This window comes from Protomyctophum bolini (assembly GCF_963924005.1).
Source record: "Protomyctophum bolini genome assembly, chromosome: 18".
NCBI lineage: Eukaryota > Metazoa > Chordata > Actinopteri > Myctophiformes > Myctophidae > Protomyctophum > Protomyctophum bolini.
Window position 1 is genome coordinate 9305139 of NC_137879.1, and position 23199 is coordinate 9328337.

Consider the following 23199-nt stretch of genomic DNA (forward strand, 5'->3'; position numbering starts at 1 on the left):
TCAGGCCCAGAATGGGTTAAAAGTAATTCAAATGTAACTTAAAAATGTGCAGATACCCTGTATACACTCGTTTATACTGTACTGTATGTTGGTTTGTTTACCGTTGAGTGAATTTAAGCTAATCATCTGGTGACACCACAGAATAATTTGGGGCCCCCTGAGTTTGAGAACCACTGCTTTAATCAGCAGTTTGCCCTCATAGCTGCGTTCTAATCTAGAGATCCACGGGTTAAAATGCAAAAGAGAAAAGAAAGAAAGAAAGAAAGAGCGAGGGACTAAATAGGAGGCTGTGTTTGGGTCTCATGGCCATAATAGGGGGCTGTCTGCTCTGGATGAGAGAGTCATGGCCCTTAATTGATTGTGTTTATATTCGGCACGGAGCTGCCAATTCCAATCCATGGGACGGGGCGAGAACATAGATGGGATTGTACGCAAGTTAATTAGTAGGCACCGAGTGTTGGGGGGCAGTATGGGGATCAATGAATGACATCCTAAACTACTACGCTTGGCCTTATCTAGAACGAGTATAATTGCTTTTTATCTAGATATAAATGGACATCTGTTAGGTTGGATCACACTGTTGGATCAGATTACAGAACATTGACTTCTTCTTTAATAATGTTCTTCTTCTCGGTGCACGAATGCCTCTGCTAAGTCGACCCACTCTATGCATATAGAGACGATATCAGATAGGGATATCATCGGGTACTTTTACATAAAGAGTTGTTAAACACACTATAATCTCACATCCGGCAACGCAATCTCTAAGCGATAGTATATATAAACGCATGGAGCAAACCCACGACCGCATGGAAGGAAGGAATGAAGGGTAGTCAGTGGTGGAAAAAGTACTCACATTTTATACTTTAATAATGCAATATAGAAATACTCTGTTACAAGTAAAAGTCTGTCATTTCAAATTTACTTAAAAAGGAGAATTGCGCAGTAGCCAACCGAATTCTGTTGATAATGTGTATGTGAACCACTGTTAGTGGCGGGAAAGAAAGAAAGAAATAGGGCGCTCACATCTGGATCCGATACCATATACCCATTGTACTCATCTGTCTGTGTCCCTTTTGTGGAGCCCATAATGTGGAGATCGCTAATGTCAACAGTATATGGAGTACCAAAATATCCTTGAGCGTCAACATATGTGTTACGTGATAGCGGCCGCCATACTTCTGGGATTGTCTTTGTTTGTTTACTTTGAGCGACTATCCTGTGTTGTGCTAGTATATACCGGGGTACGTTCTTTTTTTAAACTGACATCTCACAATGGTGCAGACTTGCTCAGTAGTTATATACAGTGCCACAGCAAGCTTTCCAGCATGGAGACGGCATCAAGGAACGCAGAGACATACGACAAAGAGACGTATGATGGCTTGGATCTCGGCTGTACGGACAGTACGGCGCAGAGACATAACGTTCAACAAAGTATCTATTGCACATCCGTGTTTGTTCACGACATTTTCCTTGTCCTTGTCAGGTATTTGGGCCCTACGTTCTTTCTATCCATCCTGTTGTTGGTTCACTATGTTGTCGCCAAGAACGAGCTTGATGTTTACAAGAACATATTCTGAGTGATGTGGGCTAGAGTCTAAATGCCAGAAACATGGCGCTGCTGGCTTTTCAGACGCCACCCCCCTCTTGGTGACGTACACGTTTTTACACTATATGCCCCATATATGGGTATTGCCCCCTGTTGTGCCCATATATGGAGCTGACTGATTTGTGGGCGGCTGATGCCATGACAACACATTGAGATTAGACAACACACTCCATATTTGGGCGTAGCTGCATTGGGAACTCCTTATATGGTTACGCTCCAGTGTGGCCAATATGAACGCAGCAGAACGCAGGTTCTTCCTATTGTGATGTCACGCAACCCTAGTGGCATGAGCTGTGATTGGTCTTCTTTTGAGGGGACAGCAGACATATACATATAGATAAGATAAGATATACATATAGATAGATATACAGACAGACAAATCATGTGCCTGTCTGAATTGACTGGTGTCAGTTCTCAACATTTTCAGGCCATGACCCCCCGAAAATAATACGTTCACTAATTTGAACTGGGGACCCCCCCCCCCTACCCCACCCTGACAAGCACTTGGAAATGTACGAGTTGAATTGTCCCGTTCCCAAAGAAAGGCAAAGTAACACTGTCGTGTCAAAGTCCTATGCTCTGGCACTACTGTTTGCCGACGGCTAGGGATTGAGGTTCAGACGTGTGCTCAACAACCGATGTCCAATACGTTTCCCTACAGTTGGTAATAAATCATAGTTATTCTCTGTCCAAAGTCCTATACTTCTAGATACAAAATAAATACAATAAACAAATATAAACGGCCAAACGCATACAGACCACCAAGCCTAACAAACACGGTCGAAACACTGTTTGCCTCCCATCAGCAACGCCTGCAGCTTAACCAGGGACAGGGGTTAAATACCCTGTGTAACCCTGGCAACCTTTGCCTTGACCATGCCCTGCAATGATGTCATCAATTAGCAGAACGACAGAAAGTCATAACGGCTCTTACAAACCGGGTTAAAACGACTGGAGACCTGTTGTTGTTGTTACACTCGCACAGTATTCTCTGCTGTCCTCACAGGTAATGGGACAGACTCTGTTGTCCTCACAGGTGCTGGGACAGACTCTGCTGTCCTCACAGGTAATGGGACAGACTCTCCTGTCCTCACAGGTAATGGGACAGACTCTGCTGTCCTCACAGGTGATGGGACAGACTCTCCTGTCCTCACAGGTAATGGGACAGACTCTGCTGTCCTCACAGGTAATGGGACAGACTCTGCTGTCCTCACAGGTAATGGGACAGACTCTGCTGTCCTCACAGGTGCTGGGACAGGCTGGGCACAGAACTCACAGCATCTTCACTACCCAGTCACGGGTAGCTGTCCTCGGCACGTCACCACCACCACCATGCAGAGGGTCCTCACAGCAGCCACGTTGGACCAGAACCGGAGAGATTGGAAGGAGACGCAGAAGGCGGGGAAATACACCGTCAGACCCGTCGGGATGTGGAAGACGGGGGGGGCAGAGATCACTCGGGAAGGATACGGACACATGGCATCAGTTATATCGCTGGATAGACATCCTTCGACTTCCCCTAGAACCAGACAAGGACATGGAGGTCTTTGAAGAGAAGGTGGTTGGTCTTCAGTCATTGGACGCATGGCAGTTTCAGCCAATGAGTGTGATGAATAAGCCCTCGGAGCACTTCCCGTGGGAACATTGGTGAACAGCCTGGAGATATGGCCAGGAGGAGGAGCCAGATACATACGCGCTGCAGGCACGTGCGGCGTGCTGCTCCGAAAAGTCAGCGGAACCGCCATTGTTCGGCTCCCTTCAAAGCGGCAGGTCCAGGTACCGGAGACCCGCATGGCAACCGTGGGCCGTGTTTCCAACGTCGATCACAACAAGCGGATTATTGGCAAAGCGGGTCGTAACCGGTGGCTCGGCGTTCGCCCTTCCAGTGGCTTGTGGCAGAGGAAGGGAGGCTGGGCAGGACGACAGATCACACCGCTACCGCCGATGAGGAGCTACGTCAACCTGCCCTCGGGTGCAGCAAAATAATAAATACTGTCTGGGACTGGCATTGACACCACCACTTCTCGCTGGACAAAGTAAAAACTTTTTTTTACATAAGCAAAAACCTAGTCCATTGAACATTTGATTTTGGACAAAAGGACTCTTTTAAATTGAGGTATTAAAAAGGTCTTAAAAGTCCTTAAATTGATACTTAACCCATTTTGGGGCGGGAAGCCGGGAACCCCTTTTGGTGTTTTAAACATGTTATAATTTAGCTATTGAAAAATAGCAGATGTGGTGCGCTACGAGCTTGTAGGTCTGCTATTTCTGAAAAATCGAACGACTGACATAGAAACATGTTTTTAGAATCTGATCTCAGGTCAAAATGGGTTAACTGTCATCTGGGGAACCCCCCGCCCCAAAAAGATCCTGTGTGGACCCCCTGGGGGTCCCGACCCACAGGTTGAGGACCACTGTAGTAAGGGGCCTCTGGGGTCAGGCAGACTTCTGACACACAAATAGATGTTGTGCTAACGTGCAGAACTTCAGCCCACAGCAACGTCGACCGGGGGAAGAAAACAGAGCAACAAATGAGATAAGTTCTGTCTTCCTGCCCACACAGACATAACTAATGTGTCAACAGTGGTTAACAGGACAGGGCGTGGGGCGAATGCCAAGCTAAGCGTGAAATGCTTAACCCATTCAATATCAAGACTCGGATAGCAGACTTGTAGCTACGAGCGTGTAGATCTGCAATTTTTTTCGAAATCTTTGAAAAAATATATTTAACATGTTTAACTCCAATATTTGATTCTGGAACAAAATACTTCAAGATGGGGGTCGGTGGCCTATTACATATAATTTTTTGGGGGGGGTGCTTGACATGAAAATGTTTGAGCAGCACCGATATACAGTAGCAGCATACACTAAAACTGTTAGGATTTAGATTCGAAGAATATAATACAATCGTCCTCAGGTCTTCATGGGTTAAATTGCACATTGTACAATAGGTTGGACCTCAGCCACAACAGAGAGAGGGAGAGAGAGAGAGAGACATCTCACCAAAGGTCACGGTGAAGTGCACAAACGAAACTGTGATCAAGTGTTTGGAGGGAAGAGAGTGCTTAACACACCCAAGCTTTTCAATAACTTTTAGTCAAGCATAATCTGCTCTTGCACAACAAGAAAACCGAAATCCAGTTCTACAGAAATGAGACGGGGGGGGGGGGGGAGAAGCCATAATCACAGGCCCGGCAAGAGGTTTCATAATTGTGTGGGTCGTAAAAAGTCACAAGGCCTCCCGAGTATGTCACTTACATTCTCCCCCCAAGACAAATAGTCCACGTCTAACAGGCACACCTGAAACCGTGTACGTTATGATAGGCATTGGGGCTATAAGACACCGGTGGAAAAGCTGCAAGATAAGCTCGGGCCTGAAATACAGTATGTACCGCCAGCCATCCCAGGGGCAGTGCTCGGCTTGTTAGAGAGATTAAGCTACAACAGCAGCCAACGGTGCATGCACAGAATACATGGCCGCCCCGTCAAGGTTCAGTGTCACAGAATCTCCGAAGGACAAAGCACCTCCATAAACCCAACACTAACGGCGCTCTGTGTGTGTGTGTGTGTGTGTGTGTGTGTGTGTGTGTGTGTGTGTGTGTGTGTGTGTGTGTGTGTGCGTGTGTGTGTGTGTGTGTGTGTGCACCGCACACCAACTGGTGTCTGTTTGGTTAAAAAAAAAGAAGGAGAGAGGCGATATATTGATGGCGTGTTCGTGTCAGAAAAGGGAGAGCATCATCTTTCTTCATGAGCAGTGGGGACAATATAGCGAAATGCTTATAGCATTCCATGAAGTAGGCTAATTGCACTGCATTGTTTACCCTTCTTGATATAATGGCTTATTTGTTCACATTTTACAGGGAGGAAACAGAAAACAAAACAAGGACTTTGGTTACTTGCGATGAGAAAGACATAATCGACGCGGATAAAAGCCCTGTGTGTTGACACACAACGTCGTTTCGGCAATTACGGCTTTATTATTAAACGCCGACAAAAGAGCAACATGACATAACGTCAAGCCGACAAAACCCTGCTAAAGACCCTTTCACTGAGCGACTCCCTACCCAGCCCAGCCCTCTTCTCCCATGTTAGAATGTGTTTACAGGGTCGGATGGGACATTTACTTTCCTAATGAGGCATCCCTTCCTTCTATGCCGTGCACAGATAATGCCTTTATTTGCCTGGTTTCATTACGGGGGGGGGGGGGGGGGGGGACAGACAGTGGCGATCTACTGTACTCAGGAAATCCTGCCTTATCACAGCCTGCATAGCGTGTCACTCACCCACTCAGGTTGAGGGCTGTGGTCGAGGGGGGAACTCAACCCATCCTGTGGAGACTAGTGCAGGCCTGGCCATCGACTGATGGGAGTACCACCACCACCAGACCATTATGTGGGGGTGGGGAGGGGTGGGGGATCATATTAAGAGGTGATTGGGGGCTTGTAAAAGCGGCCTAGAAATATGTGCTGCAATATCTGTTCGTTGCAGTACACACGTTTATTTCTCATGTGCCTTTTTAGTGTCAGAGACGTACAGTGGTATCTTCTCGTACACACTGTCCTATAAGCATGATTGGAAGAGGCTTCACCCGACAGCTGTCTCTTTGTATTAGTCGTACACAACTACACACTGTAATTAACGCATCGTCAAAACCACATCCTTCCACCTTGTATACATATCTATCATTTCACACGCATTCCACACACACAACGCTACTAAGTTCTGGCTGTACAGGGTGTTTCATGAACGTGGCGTTTACACAAGGAGTTACACCAAATGACTCCGAGCCTTCGCATACTGATCATTTTGATGGGAGCCAGTTGTGTGTGCAGTATTTCAGCAGTCAAATTGACAAGGCGTGTCTTTATAACTGCCACACTTTTTACTCTGCAGCGTGCATGCTTGTGCAGGCCAGTTTCACACCACAAGTCACGAAACCGAGAGCACACAGACACATCAGAGACACACACACACACACACACACACACACACACACACAGACACACACACATCACTGCTCCAAGGACTCAATGCATCACCAGTTAATTGAACGTGGCGTGACAGCGTCCTTGCAAGGCGCAGCACTGCAACAGTGATCTAGTCAATGTTTGCTTTTCTCAGCTGTGTGTGGAGTTTGGGGAGGCGGTGCTGTGTGACCCAGCCGCCCCGCGGAGCGGCGAGAGGAGGAAGAGGATAATCAGCTCCATGATCACATGCCTGCTGACCCCCGACACGAGGGTCACTTCCTTCCTGCGTCCACTGCAGTCTGACCATAGATGGACCGGGAGACTTAAGATTCTTAGAACCCAGGGTGGTGCTTCCAGCCAGAAGCAGTTTGGTCCCAGCGGGGACTCCTCGTCTCTGGAGAACTCACTCTGGCCCCAGCAATCTGTTTGGAGCCAGAAAGTCCATTCCTCCCCCTTAACGTTAGCAGTCAAGTGTCGGCCAGGGGAGGAGGAAGCTTGCAAAGTAAACCATTCTGAACATGGCTCCTGCTGCTATGCTGTGATGCTTGTGTAGAGAAATGTTTGCAGTGTGCTTATATTTCTGCCAGCATCTAACAGGAATCTGACGAGAGCTTGAACTTCCTCTAATTCCTCGTTGGCACTCCGCTCCGGCAGATAACAGCCATGAAAGGTTTTCCTAAACCGAGCCAAAACCTGAATTATGGGATCTTCAAAGGGACTCGTCAATATTGTGATCGTATATGAAACATCACCAACGCTAAGCACTGTAGCGCCGAGTGAGTTGCCAATGAAGAGGAGGAGACATTCCCCAGCAGAATTAGATACGCCAATAGCTATAGCTGCATCCAAAAAAAGCTTGTCCTTCTTTGATCATAAAAAAAAAAAAAAAATCACAGAGTGCATTTGCATGGAAGGAGACAGCATTAACCCATTCTGACCGGGCACCCATTTTGGTGTTAGCACTATGTTATGCTTTAGCTATTGAAAAATAGCAGATCTACAAGCTCATAGCGCGCCACCGAGTGGCGCGCTACGAGCTTGTAGATCTGCTATTTTTGAAAAATCGAAGAACGACTGACATTTTTTAGAATCTGATCTCAGGTCAGAATGGGTTAATCAGACCAGTGTGTGTCCTAGTGGAAACCTCGTATGAATCTGATCTCAGGTCAGAATGGGTTAAAAGACGAAAAGGTCTTACAAACCGATGCCTTTGCCAAGTAACAACAATTGAACCGGTGGACAGAAAAAGAACCCGGTGCACACGTGGAGGAGCAGCATGCCTTCACCTTGCTCTCAACTTTCAAGGGGCTTCAAAGCATGGCCTGCTACGGTATGTGTACAGACTACAGAGCCGTGCCAACACAGGCCATTGAAGATAAGACGACAGAGGGACCAGAGCAGGAGGCCTGCAGTCATTTTTCAGGCCTTTCATGAAGAGGAGATGGCTATTTACAAACAGGGCACATGCACATGCGGATACTCACTCACACACACACTCACTATTTCCCCTCAGCTTGTAAACTGAATCCTTTCTATGGTCCGTTATATCTAAATATGCCCCATAAATTGGCCATAATGTGCACATTTTGTTTTTATATGAAAAAACACCACATGCGTATGTCAGCATTGCATTTGACACAGATTGTATACAGTGATGCCTTTCCTTAGAACTATGGTTATTTATTGACGTTCAGGGTCCTGCAACAACCACCATCTTATGAAAACCGAATATGGAATGTCTAAATATTTATTTTTCAAGCTCCTGAGCCATGAAAAGTAGCCAAATCCACCTTTGTTTGCATCCTAACACATTCTTGTGTGACGTTGATTCCATTCCTCAATTCGCACATACTGTACTAGGGCGTGACATCACCGTACCTAAAACAGTCACCAGAATTTCATTGCAAAAGCCCTTTCATGAACGTTAATAAAAAAGGAGCAAACTGTGGATGTGATATATAATGCACAAAAGACAGTACAAAACATGACCAGCACGAAAAATGTTAAAGGCAACTCCTGGTTGAATGGCAAAATGCTGTGGGGGTGAACAAACTGCATCCTGGTCCAGTCATTTGACTACACTCCCGGCACTATGCACTGGCAACAACCGAACCATGAAGATAAAGCAGCTATAGCACCGTCACGGTGTGGCCCGAAAACACGGCAGTGAAGTTGAAAAGGGCGAGCTATAGTAGGGGTTGGAGGAGAGTTCGGGCGGGGGTAGGCGGTGGATTGTTCCCATGCTATAAGTTGATTCACATCAGCAGGTTAGATCTCCAACAAACTGCTGCTAGTGGCCGTTTCTTTTCCAAGCTCCGTTTGTTTGCCGGAGCTTCCCCCCACCCCTGCAAACCTGTTCTAAATTAAAAGGAGCAAAGGGTTCTCCAGCTTCCCCCAAAGGGAAACCGTGCTTAGGCCTCACTCGTTATTTCAGAAGAGGGAACAGTCGTCGTCTGCTCGCTTGCGGGACAATCTTAATCGGCTACACAGCTACACCCACCTATTAGGAGGCCCCGGCAGTGTGTGAGAACCATTAAGCTTAATGTATATATGCTCAATGGCTCAAGGGTGTCACGCGTCAAAACGAACAGATCTACAAGCTAACAACACCTCCCATCTGTAAGGGTGAACGTACACACAAAATGCCGTGTATGTTGTGTGTGTAGTCCATTAGATGCATGCAGAATAGATCTGGGAAGAATTTACCATTTGTATATTTTCTCTTTGGCAGGCTCCACTTGCGTCTAATGCCCTTGTATGGGATCATGCAGCACATGCACGACTTCTGCACCGAGGGCCGTTTCACATTTTTATGCATCTGGAGTACAGTAACAGTACAATACATACTGTAGGCCGTTACTCAGACTTTAGTCAAAGGCAACGCACAACCACGCCCTGGCCCTCTATCACGCCAATACATCACTGTAACTTAACGTGTACATGCATGAATGTGCTGTACATTAGATGGGGAAAGTGTAGCGCGGGTGCGTTGGTGGATAATCCCCCCCGAGTCCTCCTGACATGGTTATGACAATATAGACATACATTAAGGATAGTCGGACATCAGCGCATGCCATTCATGCTAAGCTCCGTCTTAACAGTAGCAACTACAATGACAAATCATATCACGTGTGCGACGACTAAAGTTGAACACGCCTGTGTTCCATCTATCTAAAGGCACGTCTCCGACATTAAAAAAAGCACAAGAGAAGTAGTCTATAGGGTGTCAAAAAAGTAAACGGGTTATAAAACTGTCTTCTTGCCCAAGTAGAAAACATTTATGAGTGCAGACACAGTGTACAAACGAATGTAAATTTGCACACAGGCATGTTTGTTGAGATTTGCTTAGATTTATTGACTCCGCTGAGAGTTCACCATGCAGATGGTGAGAGAGGAGCCTACGAGAGAATGCAACAAGATAAAAAACTCTTCCATCTGTCAAACCTTTTAATTTCATAAAATAACTTAAGAATTCCATGTCCATGTTTCATGTTTCATGTGGCATTTTACTGCTACAAGCACAACTAGTCGAGAGCCTTTTAATATCGCGTGACGCGATTGGATTTGTTTGCGTATCTTTGTATCTTGCTCCCTTTCCTGTGTTCTCGCTGGGCCTGAGTATTTAAAGCAGCCATTTCCCCCATGCAGCCCGTGGCAGGCTGGAGGTCTGCACAGCATCTGGTTGACTTGGAAACAGCTGTGTTTTCACAGATCCGACTGAGGTTTATGGCTGCTCCGAGACTGCCTAGGTTCAGCAGGCCTACTCGGCTAAACAATGTCCGATCTCACGTCGACCCCTCACTCGCAGCTCCTAAAACAATGCCATCTCTGTCACTGTGTCTCAGGACCTGTGGACACACAGCCTATAAGTTCTGGAAGCAGTGAAGGAGTGAAGTCAGGTGGCTCTGTATAGCGCTGATCACTTCTGAGCTGAAGTTAGGTCGCATCTGCTTTAAAGCAAGTTAGTTTTTCCTGGAATTAAACTTGTTGAATCATAGCCCTCTAGCTATGATGACATGCTCTGCAACAGAATTGAGGTCACAACTCAGAAGATGAAAATATACTCTATAGAACAAGTTAGACAACATTATTCAAGTTCAATACTTTAGATTGTGTGCTCCTGCAAGGCTTTACTTAAAGAAAACCCCAGGCCCATATAAGCAATCACTTCATGAAACCCCTACACAACAATTTTACATTGAAATAAAATGTAAAGTGAAACAGTAACACTAAAGATGCATGCATTAACTTAACTTGACCCCGCAATTAAGGTTAACTTCAACTCGTGCCTCCAGTGTCTCCAGGTAACATGCAAACTAACACACATTAGCAAATTCTCCATCTTACGGTTAATAATTCCTAAACTTGTCTCCTAAACATGCATGGAGGAGCAGTGATTGAACCTGGGTTACTGTACGTTGTTCATCCTAAACATGCATGGAGGAGCAGTGATTGAACCTGGGTTACTGTACGTTGTTCATCCTAAACATGCATGGAGGAGCAGTGATTGAACCTGGGTTACTGTACGTTGTTCATCCTAAACATGCATGGAGGAGCAGTGATTGAACCCGGGTTACTGTACGTTGTTCATCCTAAACACAGTTCAGGGTGTTTCTCATGCTCTTGGGGCTAAACTGGGACTCAAATGATCCAGCAGGGGCCGAGGGTGATGTCATACGCTCCAGGCCAGATGGCCCGCTACAGTATACTCAAGTCCCCTGAGGAGCCGTGTATTGGACGCGCGCACACACACCAAGGACATAGCAGAGTGTGCACATGCACAAGAGCGCTCACAGACAGACACACACACACGGGCGCATGCATGGTTGCATGCACACACACACACACACACACACAACACACGATAGGATTTAGGAGCGTACAGTAGGCCAGTGTGCTCTCTGTGATGGGATTAGAGCTGAGTGATGCTCAAAAGGGATTACTCAGCATTCTCTGGTCACGTGATCCAGGCCCAACATGAAAGGCGCTCAAACAGTGGAGCACCTGGGGCTCCTGCATAGTACTAACACCACCTATAGACTATAGACCTGGGGTTAGGGTCACCCGGCCCAGAATGTGTTCAGAAATCGATTGAGAGGATTGAGAGCACCTTGAGATGCAGCTCATCTCATTTTAGAGGGGGTCACTCCAAACCATGACACAGATAAAAACGCTGCAATACAAATACACAGTACACATGTAGAGATACAGTTGGCTTGCTCGTCCTCTCCCACCCACGCCCTCAGCGAACCCTCAACCTCAACTCATTTCAGACAAACAAAAGGGGGGGAATACAGTACAATGGCTTGTATAAACGTCTGAAATAAACAGTAGTACGAGCACTGTTGATAGCATGAACAGGTTGTTTCGAGGTTTGAATATATAAGTAAGTCCTGAAGCGGCCAACAGAGGTAACAAATCAGAGAGAAGATTGTTCCCGTCAAATGGAGCTTTGTAGTGGAATCATGACCTGCTTCCAGCTTCAGAAAATATTATTTTTGGAACAGTGAAGTAGGGATGCTGTGTGGATATGGGGGATGTATATGGTTCCAGGGACCGTTTCAAATATGGAGGGCAGCAATGGAGCATTATTATATCCTGCAGTGCATACTTTGGGTACTCAGAAAAGCGCTATATGAGTTTGAGATATTATTATTATTATACTAACACTAGACTAGACTAGGGCTACCCTACAGGCTGGAGTGGGTCACCGCTCCCAACGCCAATGGAGCATTATTGTCTACCTCAACATACTAAAACTATGCAAGAGAGAAGAGGAGGCTGACCAATTAGGTTAACACCAAAACAGCGTGAGTTCTGTTCAATGTTTCAAACACGGCCAAAAACGTCCCCAAAATGTTACTTATAAAGTAATATGAACATGCATTTACACAGGCCTTACTCAGGTCCATGAACACAGATTAGACTGTAATATAACTTATAGTTCCCATAACAGTCTTTCTACACTCCCTCTCTCTCTCTGTCTCCACGTCCTGCCTCTCGTTTTTACAGCCAAAATCGCCTCATTTTTCATCTTAAATAAGTGACCATATGTTTCTGTAATTACAACATAACGGCACTCCAGTAATCTGCTGAGACAGGGCCATAAATCCTTCTGCAGCCTTGTGAGAGACCAGCATTCAACATGTGGATGAAATGAAGCTATTTTCAGTGTATTCTAATTCAAACAAACATCTCACAGGCAGAGAGAGAGAGAGAGAGAGAGAGAGAGGGAGGAATGGGACAGTCTGAGTCGGCTCACTTTCATTCAAAGTTCTTGTCTTTGGGTGCCCTCTTGTGGCAGCTTTATGAACCGATGTTCTTTCTGCACAGTTTTTTGCCAAAATAATCTACAGTGGGGGTTCTCAAAGTGGGGACCAGGGTCACTCAGGGTTACTTGGTTCAAAATGGACCCTTACGCTGCTCGTTTGCACAGTGCTTCACTACCAATGCATGCAAGTTATTCTAAATCACTTGAGAGTAAACCACAGGAAAAGCTTTTGTTTTTGTTTAGGTTAGCAGACATCTAACATAGTTAGTTCACTTCACGCAAATGGACATTGGATGTAAAAAAAAATTGTACCATTAGCTAATGCTACAACATTATCTTGCACAATGTTCAGCCAGAGACCGAACCCCTGGGGAAGCTGCCAGGGTGGTAAAACGTAAGGCTGGGCAGACCAGGAGTCTTAATCTAAAATTCTTTCACTATTACTCACACTTCATGGCTATATATTACTGAGATCTGCAGCCAATCATATCAAACATTTCACATTATGCTGTAGGCTGATTATAGAGCAGCTTATGAAAGGCTTACAGTAAATACAACAAGTACTACTGGGTGAAATCCAGCAGCAGCCTATTTAATTGGCAATAAGCTAAATAATGTCATGCTTCATTTACATTTTGATTTTCATTATCCTGGACCTGTTCATAGGCACAAAACCAGTTGACCTGCCAAATTTCACGCATGTCTTTCTTCCCACTCTGTGGCCAAGTATGAGTATGAGCTAGCAACCACCGAAAACATTTGAATGTTTAGTTTTCTTGGGTTAGGTATGTTACTGCTAGAAGCACGACGAGTCAGAGCCTTTTAAAGCAGCCATTTCCCCCCAGCCTGTGGTGGCGGAGGTCTGCACAGCATCTGGTTGACAGTCAACTTGTAACACTCCAAAATAAATCAATAATACGGCTGAGAAGCAGCACGCCACGCAGCACAATATGAAGACACGTACAGTACAGTACACGTCTTTTGGTTTGCCATTTTTCTATTGTAATAAAGGGAACCATTTTCATATCATGGCCCATTCTTTTTTGGGCATTCGACCCACGGACCACCATTTGATGAGATTTAGCCTTGCAGACCCAAAACTAAAGAATGTTGCCATCGTTCACAATTCCATGCTGTATTGAAGTTGGTACCAACACGCAAATGTTGATCAAAATAACAATTCTTCTACATTCTCAAATTGTAGACTTCTTGTAAATTAAGTAATGCAGATGTTTAACAATAATGTAACTCTTGAGAGCGTTAGAGAGTTAGAGTTCTAATAAGGGTCCATTGGTTACCAACTCAACCACTCGAAACTCAAAGAGTTTTGAATAGAAGTCCGATGATATAGTCTTACACTAGTCTTATACTTGCACACTGGCGATAGATGATAGAAGTATATAAAAATGGCTACAGAAGTGCCGTAAATGTGTAGTCTGAGTAATTATTAGGAGTTTTAACCACTAAGTTAACCACTTAAACCCTACAGTATATACTTTGTTGACCCGGGTCCCCCAGTGGCCTGTAGTCGGGCCTCCCTCTACACATCCCTCTACTGAAAATACTCAACCTACAGTACAAGTTCACAACCTGTTGTTATATGAGCTTGTGGATTTGCCATTTTCTCAGAATGTTCACCCATTCTGACATGCCCAGAATAGGGTTCGTGTGGTTAACCCATTCTGACCTGAGATCAGATTCATACGAGGTTTCCACTGGACACACACTGGTCTGATGAACCCATTCTGACCTGAGATCAGATTCTAAAAATGTCAGTCGTTCTTCGAATTTTTCAAAAATAGCAGACCTACAAGCTCGTAGCGCGCCACTCGGTGGCGCGATATGAGCTTGTAGATCTGCTATTTTTCAATAGCTAAAGCATAACATGATGCCAACACCAAAATGGGTGCCCGGTCAGAATGGGTTAATAGGTTCCGTGTTGCACCCGATCCATTTCTCACGCCAATATTGAATGTGACACCGGGATGAAGCAGAAACAAACATTTGACTTGGCAAATTGCGCAATTTACGCCGGGTGTCTGACAAGCGCATGCAACCAAAGGTACGGAGTATCAGTCGAGCTTGCGTTTCATGGAGTACTGTAGGCTCTGCTCTGTTGGATTCAAGGCTCCTCACATCAATAAATAATAGGATAGGATCAGTTGGATGCAGCTCACAAAAAAAAGAGGGCAGCACTTGTTGACACCACTTAGTATTTGGCGTACTGCGTCATCTATCTACCTATCTTAACTATAGACTTAGACTTTCAAGACCTGTACTGTGATACACAAATTGATTGGCTCCATCTCCAGTCAAACGGGCATCAATCTCTCACTTTGAGAAGGCTGCCACCCCAAAAACATTCTATGCCCGTTTCATTCAAAATGCTTATATAATAAGCTTATAATGTCTACACATTTTATTACATTACAAGTTAGACATGGACTCAGGCATTTCTTTCTTTTTTCTGTACGTGGTTCCAAGACACATTATGGATTGTGCTTAATTAATGGTCTGGCTACAACAGCGGCCTCCAGTCCCCAACCCATTCAGGACCACAGTCAATTCCAATCTGCTGCCATAACCAGAAAGTCCATTTCTCTCATGGAACTTTGATGTCCCCCATCGTATTTCTACATTTGCAACTGGCCGTAACCCCGCCTTAACTACAATAATAATCTGCTTGGCGTTATTGTTGAAAATGTATCTTATTTATCTCATCTTGCTGCATGTGTTGTTCCAAGTATAGCTCTGGAAAAGAGCAACAGCTCAATGCCTAAAAATGAAAGTGTAATGTAATGTTTTGAGCAACGAAAAACAATGGGGTAGCCTATTATCAACTGAAAAGATGTCAAACAAAACTGATAGTGTACTACTTAACTACTTAGCTGACCGGAGTCCCCCAGGGATCTATACTGGGTCCCCTCCTTGTTTCTCTCTACGTAAAATCTTTTTGGCCAAATTAGCCGATCTACAAGCTCGCTTGTAGAGATAGGCTATTTTAAAGCCAAATGTTGGCATATTATGATACCCAAAATATGCTAATAATTTGACCATGCACGAGCATATAGCCTATAAGTGCACATGTCGCGCAAGGAATAATTATGGTATACCGTCTGAAACAAACCTAGGCTACAACACTGACCTAAACCTAACCTTATTCCTAAACTTAACCTCAGTAAAACTATGCCTAACCCTAAACCTATTGCTAACCTTAACCTCAGTAAAACTAATACAATGATACTAAGAACAACTAGGGGCAATCGGCCTGTGTATGATTTGGGGACAAGCGTTCCGGTTTACCGTTAAAAGTTCTGCCAGCCGTACAGATTCAGGTTACATTATCTCCACTGACCTGTATTTACCAGTCCTAACTTGAACACCCTTCATTCCAGAGTGTTGGGCCCCGCCTACATCATTCACCAGATCATCTCCAATCATCAGTGCCTGAGAAAAGACAGTGAAGACATGTCATGTATGCTCAATTATACGAATAATAATTAATTTGTGTATAGCACTTTTGGGAGGTAGATTTGATTAAATGCCTTACAGGAGATTAAAAGTAAACGGAAAAAAGATTTAATTAAATATCAATAGAAAAACTAAGGCAATGGTTTTGTGACCAAGGCACACCACAAAAAACCGCATCAGTCTGCAAGGACCTTAAGTCTGTATTCCATATGCATGGAACATATTTGGGACTACCTCGTGTGGTTGAATCCCCATGTCATTGAGGACGCTCTGGAAAAACATAGTGGATGGTTTGCCGATGACTTCCGCCTCTACATCACAGGCATACTGTTGAATAAATGCATTGACGTACATATAAGATGTTAATAGATAATTAGTCACGTAATATAATATAGTGAATGTCATATATAGTATGTCAAAGAGAGCACATACCTCCAAAGCCTTCATGAAGGCTCCAACATCCAGTTTAAGACCATCTGTCTCTTTATAGTACCTCCTGAGGGAAAGATTTGATCATATCACACATAAGTAATTTGTAACTGTATTCCAGGTGTGTTATAGTTATATTGGTGTAGGTAAATGAGCTGTACATGAAAAATGGTAAATGTTGCATATCGCTTTTAAAGCGCTTTACGTAGATTGTGCATTACATTCACACACATTCTTACACCAATGGCGGAGGAAACCATGTAAGGCACCAACCTGCACATTGGGAGCAATTAGGGGTTCAGACTTCAGAGTCTTGCTCAAGGACACTTTGACACCAACTCTGGGGGAGCCGGCATCGAACTGGGCCCATCCGGCTGCTCTACCGGCCACTCTACCCCTAAGCCTAAGGTAAATCTCTATCTTCCGATAGTAATCATATCTATTAGTGTCACTGTTTGTTCAGTAACAGGGGTCTCCCCACCTGTCCAGCTCTTTGGAAAGCAGAATACACATTTTCAAGTGGGTTACACATTCCATCCAATCAGGAGAGAGACAAATAATTCATCACCTTAAATTCTAGTTACAATATTAGTCTCTTAAATGTGTTTTATTACTTCCAATTTGAAGCTGAATATCCCTGTGGGACAATAAAGACAATTAATCATTTCACTGGTATATCCCAAACTGAAAATGGATTCTCTTTTAACTAAAGAGCTGGAGAGACAGCGAGCACAAAAAAAAATCTATAAATGACTGCTAAAACATAGAGCTATTTAACACTTATCTTAACAAAGGAATATCACTCACACACCGACTTTAATGACATAACGTCTACTCTACAAAATCGACCGGCTGTTAAAACACATTGTATTCTATTTCTTGCCATGAATATCCTTACCCTTTGCCCAGAGCGAACAGCACAGGCTTCTCCAGGCCTATGAGAACCTGGAAGGCGTCATTCAGGTTCTGGTAGGAGAACTTCTCTGCCGCGTCTCCGATGACCACACAGTTTGGGTCGGTCTGGTCAACACTGTCAAACTCCGGGACAACACCTGCAGTGAAAAATAAAACGATTCACAATTCAATGTGAAAACAGACAGAACTTCAACACAGCTACGTATCAATACGATTTGTCATAGCCTGTTCTCAATTGGTGCTGGCTGGCTGGTTCCAGGGGTTCCCCAGCTAAACGAATGATAGTTAAGAAACAAATGGACCCTGGCCGTAAGGGAGGGTCCATTTGGTTGCATTTGTTTTGTACACACTCAAGAGTTAAAATGGGGGTGCCTAAATTAATAGTGCATATCCAAATTAGCCTGGTAAAGCCCTCCCCCAAAGATTTTTTTTTTTCTTCAAGGGGGACGGGTTTACCCGGCTATATCAAAATAGCGGTCCTTGAAATGATAAAGATTAAGAATCAGTGGTCTAGACTAGAGTCCCCAGCTAAATGAACACTTTAAACACTAAAGCGGCTATAGTTGCATCATTTAATTTTTCGACCATTTGAAAATAACCGACTTGTAGGTCGACAGCCAAAGACAGACGTATCAGTTTGGGGGGTTAGTTCACATGAAAAGGTTTGAGAACCATTGCTTCTCAAACTTTTACTTTTACAGTACAGGTTGACAGACAGTTTGGACTAACTCTGGACAAGACTTAAGTCTAACTTAAGTTAAGATCATTATCTGTTGCTCCTCATCTTCTGTTATTATTGTACAAAAGCATTATTCAACCTGTTCTGTTGTACTGTTCCGCATTTGTCTACAACATACGGTACTGTCCATGCCTACCCGTATTGCTTCCAAGATCATCGGACTCCCAAACCTATACTTTCTTATGAATAATAAGGCCATCACATGACAATGATCATCCCTTGTATCGCTTTTTCTACATCAAGCCAAAGATACAGAATCTTGCCATGGAAAAAGGTCTGTTTTAGTAGGAATTTTGTCGCCTCAGCCATCGCGGCATTAACCCATTTAGGCCTGGCGTCGAAATAAAAAAAACGTTCGCTCTGAAAGAATATATATTCAAAGATGTGTGCCGCATTTTCACGATTTTTCAAAAATAGCAGACCTACAAGCTCGAGCTTGTAGATCTGCTATTTTTCAATAGCTAAATTATAACATAATGCTTAGTTAAAACACCAAAAGGGGTTCCCGTACAGAATGGGTTAAACAAACTGCTCCGCTGATAGGATGGTTCTGTTCTGTATACAGTGGAGAGTCAACCTCATGTTTTTGGATTGGCTTGGTGTAATTAGGGATGCTCCGATCAGGTTTTTTGGGACCGATCACTGATTGTTTTCTCAATACCGGTCTTGTGTGTAAGGGGCAAATTTGAATATTTCCAAAATTATTATATGTCAAAACCCACGTCAAAACTGTTCCTGTGTGTGGGAAGGGGGAAGGGGAGAATGTTTAGGCCTGTCAGAATGATGATATTATACTATATATGATTGACATTTATACCACTTAAATGGTGTAAAAGATCAGTTTCCCCAGATAGGGTGAATTGCCGATCACCGGAGCATCTCTAGGTGTACTGTTTTCTAATCTGTACTATGTGTTGTTTTGTTGTGGGTGTTGAACAGACCTGTGAGGACAAATATCCTTCGTGACAATAAAGATTAAAGAGTGCCACTATTTTTTTCATTGGCCCGTTTGACTGTCAAGGGTTCAGCCTCCATGAAGAAACCCTAAATACAAAGTGAATACACCATTGCACATAAAAACGACTCCAGGGTGTCTAATGAAGTACTGTCACCTCATAGACACACAAAATTGTGGCACTCCCTGCTTTAAAGAATATTATTATTCTCAAACCTTTAATGATGTAGTTTGTAACCAAATAGACCCTTATAGACCTTTAACTCTAGAGAGCATATAATTAAACCAGATGGACCCGTACGGCCCGGGTGCATTATATGAATTATGAAACTGTAGAACTGTAAAGGACAAGTAGGGCACTACCATCATACACCAGCAGGTGGGGACGTAAGCCTCTCTCCTTGAGGACAGCCACTGCTGCAGGAGCAGGAGAGAACACTTCGGACACGCTGATGTCAAAGCCCATGTTCTGCAGCTTGGCGACAAACTTCTCCCTAGTGGACTGGGTCTCATTGGTGCAGAAGCGCAGCTGCAGGTCTGACGCCTTGAGCCTGCGTGCATGGGGAGTATAGGACATGTGAAATGGAACGTAAGTGTGACTCTAGTCTCTAATAACTCGACTATGTGTAGACTACTTTGAATGGCAGCTCAACGACCGAAGAATGCAAAGAGAGATTTGAACGCTTCTCTTTTACGACTCACTTTTTTACAGCTTCAACCGAGCCAGGAATGGGAACCCCGCCGTCCGCTCCGCTGTCATATAAAACACCACACATGTCTAGAACGACACCTTTCAGGTGTTTCGCAGACTTGGCCCAGCTGTCAGCGGCCATGATTCATTCCAGTCCAACAACGTTGTTGAGGCTCAGATCTTTAGCGCATGCGCAGAAAACACGTGCTACTCCTGCTACTGCCGCTGTAATTACGTCACCGCAGTAGCCACGCCCCTTCTCGTGGAAGGCGTTCCAGAGCTGCTCTGGCATTCACCAATCACCATTGCATTTATACGTTTTTTTACAACAATATCTGTTTTTTTTATATATCTATCTATTCTACACTTTAACTAGACTTTAACTCAGGCAGGAGAAATAAAGACATCATGATGAAAGTAACTCATGTCAGCTGAATAACAATAACAACAACAACCTTGAACCCTTGAACCTTGAACAGGTGTTTTTATGAGTAAAACAGTTTCCTGTAATTGCATGTGTTCCGGTGAATTTTGGGAATTCACCAGTATTAAAAAAAAATCACACCCGTGTGAAGTGAGTGGTGCAACTCCCCCGGAAGTTCCAGACCCCCAGGAACGTGCCCTGGGGGCCAGCCAATTCCGGCGAGCCGCCCCGCGTCCCCGTGTCTAGTTGAGAAATGACAGAGTTACTGACCGTGTGGGGGTCCCTCTACTGTACTGTCACTGTACTGTAACACCCCAAATCAACAGGTATATACAGTTAATGTGTGTGTGTGTGTGTGTGTCACAGTGTGTGTGTGTGTGTGTGTGTGTGTGTGTGTGTGTGTGTGTGTGTGTGTGTGTGTGTGTGTGTGTGTGTGTGTGTGTGTGTGTGTGTGTGTGTGTGTGTGTGTGCGTGCGTGCGTGCGAAAACCAACCAAAAGCTATTCTTGTGCTCAGACAGACCCAGCCAGCCAGGGACAGACCCAGGGACCCAGATAGATGTCTCAACAACCACTCAAGGGGACAAGCATGGGTTAAAACGACTAGAATTTCGCCCCCCTTTGGGGCTGGAGGGCGACGCGACACACACACACGCCCACACACACACACACACACACACACAGAGCGATGTGTGGATAAATCACTGAGATTTGGGAAATGTGTTCTGAATGGGCCTGAATATATGTGTGTAGGCTGCAACAATGATTTCATAAAGTGTAGTTTAGTGTTGAACAGGCAACTAATGTAGTGATAGATTAATTGAATGGGCCTGAATAGATAGATAGATAGATTTCTTTATTTTTGTGTCATGCACCAAAGGCGCCCAGCCCACATGGGCTTACAGGACACACCATATCATTGCATTCAATATTGCATTGTGTACAATGAATAAACAGATATGTTTTGTTGATATTCCCTTTTTTTTTTTACACAAACAAAACATTCTGCCTTATTTCCCACGCCCTGCATAAAAAGTCTGCCAAAGCAAAAGTACCTTTCCTAAAACATAATTCCAGTTTTTCATAGTCCTCCAACCAGAAAAAGTCTGCACAGATGGTTGTCATTTTACAAAATAATACATGTGTTAATGCTTCATATAATGGGCAGTAAAACAAAAGATGATAGATTGAACAGGCAACTAATGTAGTGATTGATTAATTGAATGGGCCTGAATAGATCTGTGTAGGCTGCAACAATTGGCGTGCTTTGTGTAAATGACCGTCGTGACACACACACACACACACACACACACACACACACTGGGGCCAGCGTGTAGGCATAGTCTACTGTAGTAAATATAGGCGACTAATAATGTGCATGGAATGGATAGTGCATGAGTGTGCACTAGTATGCCGTACGATATGGGCTATAACCCTTGGTCCAAAATGATGAGAAACGAGGATAACTTTTTTTTTCAAAATTTCAAAAAACATGGGCTATAACCCATCGTTTTTTTCATTTTGTCATTTTTGTCAAATCGTCAAAAATGATGAAAAACGGCGTGCTATAGTATGCCGTACCATATGGGCTATAGCCCATGGTCCAAAATGATGAGAAACGAGGATAATTTTTTTTTCAAAATTTCAAAAAACATGGGCTATAACCCATCGTTTTTTCCGCAATTTTCCGCAACACTCCGCAATACTCCGCAATTTTTCAAAAAATATGGGCTATAACCCATCGTTTTCTCCGCAATTTTGTGTGTGTAGGTGCACGCTTCAATATAACCCATCCCAAAGTTTGTGCTATTGCCATAGAGAATGCATTGGGCGTTTAAGTTTAATAACTCAGAAACTACAAAACATTCCCCCCCCCCCCCCCCCCTTTGTCATTCCTGTGCTCTGGTGGATTTTCATACTTTTATCCATAGATATATGCTTTTACCAGGCTATTGGAAAATGGGTACAATTGCATAACAATTAACATTTATAACATATTAATACCAAATCATCAAGGAGAATTCAAGGAGAAATTACAATCCAGCCTCTTGCAGCCATATGATCCAGGAGGGTTGCCCTCAGCTCAGCTGTATCCTCGAACCTGAACGTCACATCCTTGGAAATCTGTCAGACAGCTGAGCTGGGGAATGGAACCTTTAGCTCCATTTCCCAAAATAAGCTAATGAGCCATGCATGAGCACATTATGAGCAGGGGTTATAGAGTTCTAGTGTGACCTGACCAGTTTGATAAGTAGGTCACTGTTTGAAAACAATGCAACACACATAACGTTCTGCAATGTCCTTAAAAGTTGCAACATGTGTCTGAACCATCTGAACTGAATGTGTGGGTGTTGGTCGTGACGCATATGACACGTTATGCGTCATAGTTGAGCAATTTGCCCCATAGCCGGGAGGGCAGTGGTGCTGCCTGTCATTGGTTAGTTGGTTGCCAAGCAACCACTGTAAACTCTGCATTTGACAGACATTTACATACATTTTCATTCTGTAGCTCGGTCTGCTCGGAGCTACAGAATGAGCGTAGGGACTGAGGGAACATATTGGGGCTAGATTGAAGATAAACATACATCTGGGAAAGGGAAATAAAAGTTATAAAACGCTGTCAAGTCGCGTCAGTGGTTGCCTGACAACCAGCCACCCACTCACAACACACACAAGGCTTTACTGTTACTCCCACTCCCAGGCTATGGGATCGTCACTGTACTTCCCAGG

The 23199-nt window shown here is 44.2% G+C and overlaps 1 protein-coding gene across 1 annotated transcript in view; it reads right to left on the reverse strand.

Moving 5' to 3' along the window:
• lhpp (phospholysine phosphohistidine inorganic pyrophosphate phosphatase) overlaps positions 1-20205 on the reverse strand; it is a 32867-nt gene extending 12662 nt beyond the window's left edge. Inside the window, exons 1-6 of the mRNA XM_080788899.1 lie at positions 20059-20205; positions 19720-19907; positions 17646-17799; positions 16751-16814; positions 16553-16645; positions 16203-16294 (exon numbers count right to left, since the gene is read on the reverse strand). Coding sequence (XP_080645025.1) covers positions 16203-16294; positions 16553-16645; positions 16751-16814; positions 17646-17799; positions 19720-19907; positions 20059-20189 — 722 coding nt within the window. The 5' untranslated portion in view covers positions 20190-20205. The remainder of the gene's footprint in view (positions 1-16202; positions 16295-16552; positions 16646-16750; positions 16815-17645; positions 17800-19719; positions 19908-20058) is intronic.
• Between the last annotated feature and the right edge of the window lie 2994 nt (positions 20206-23199).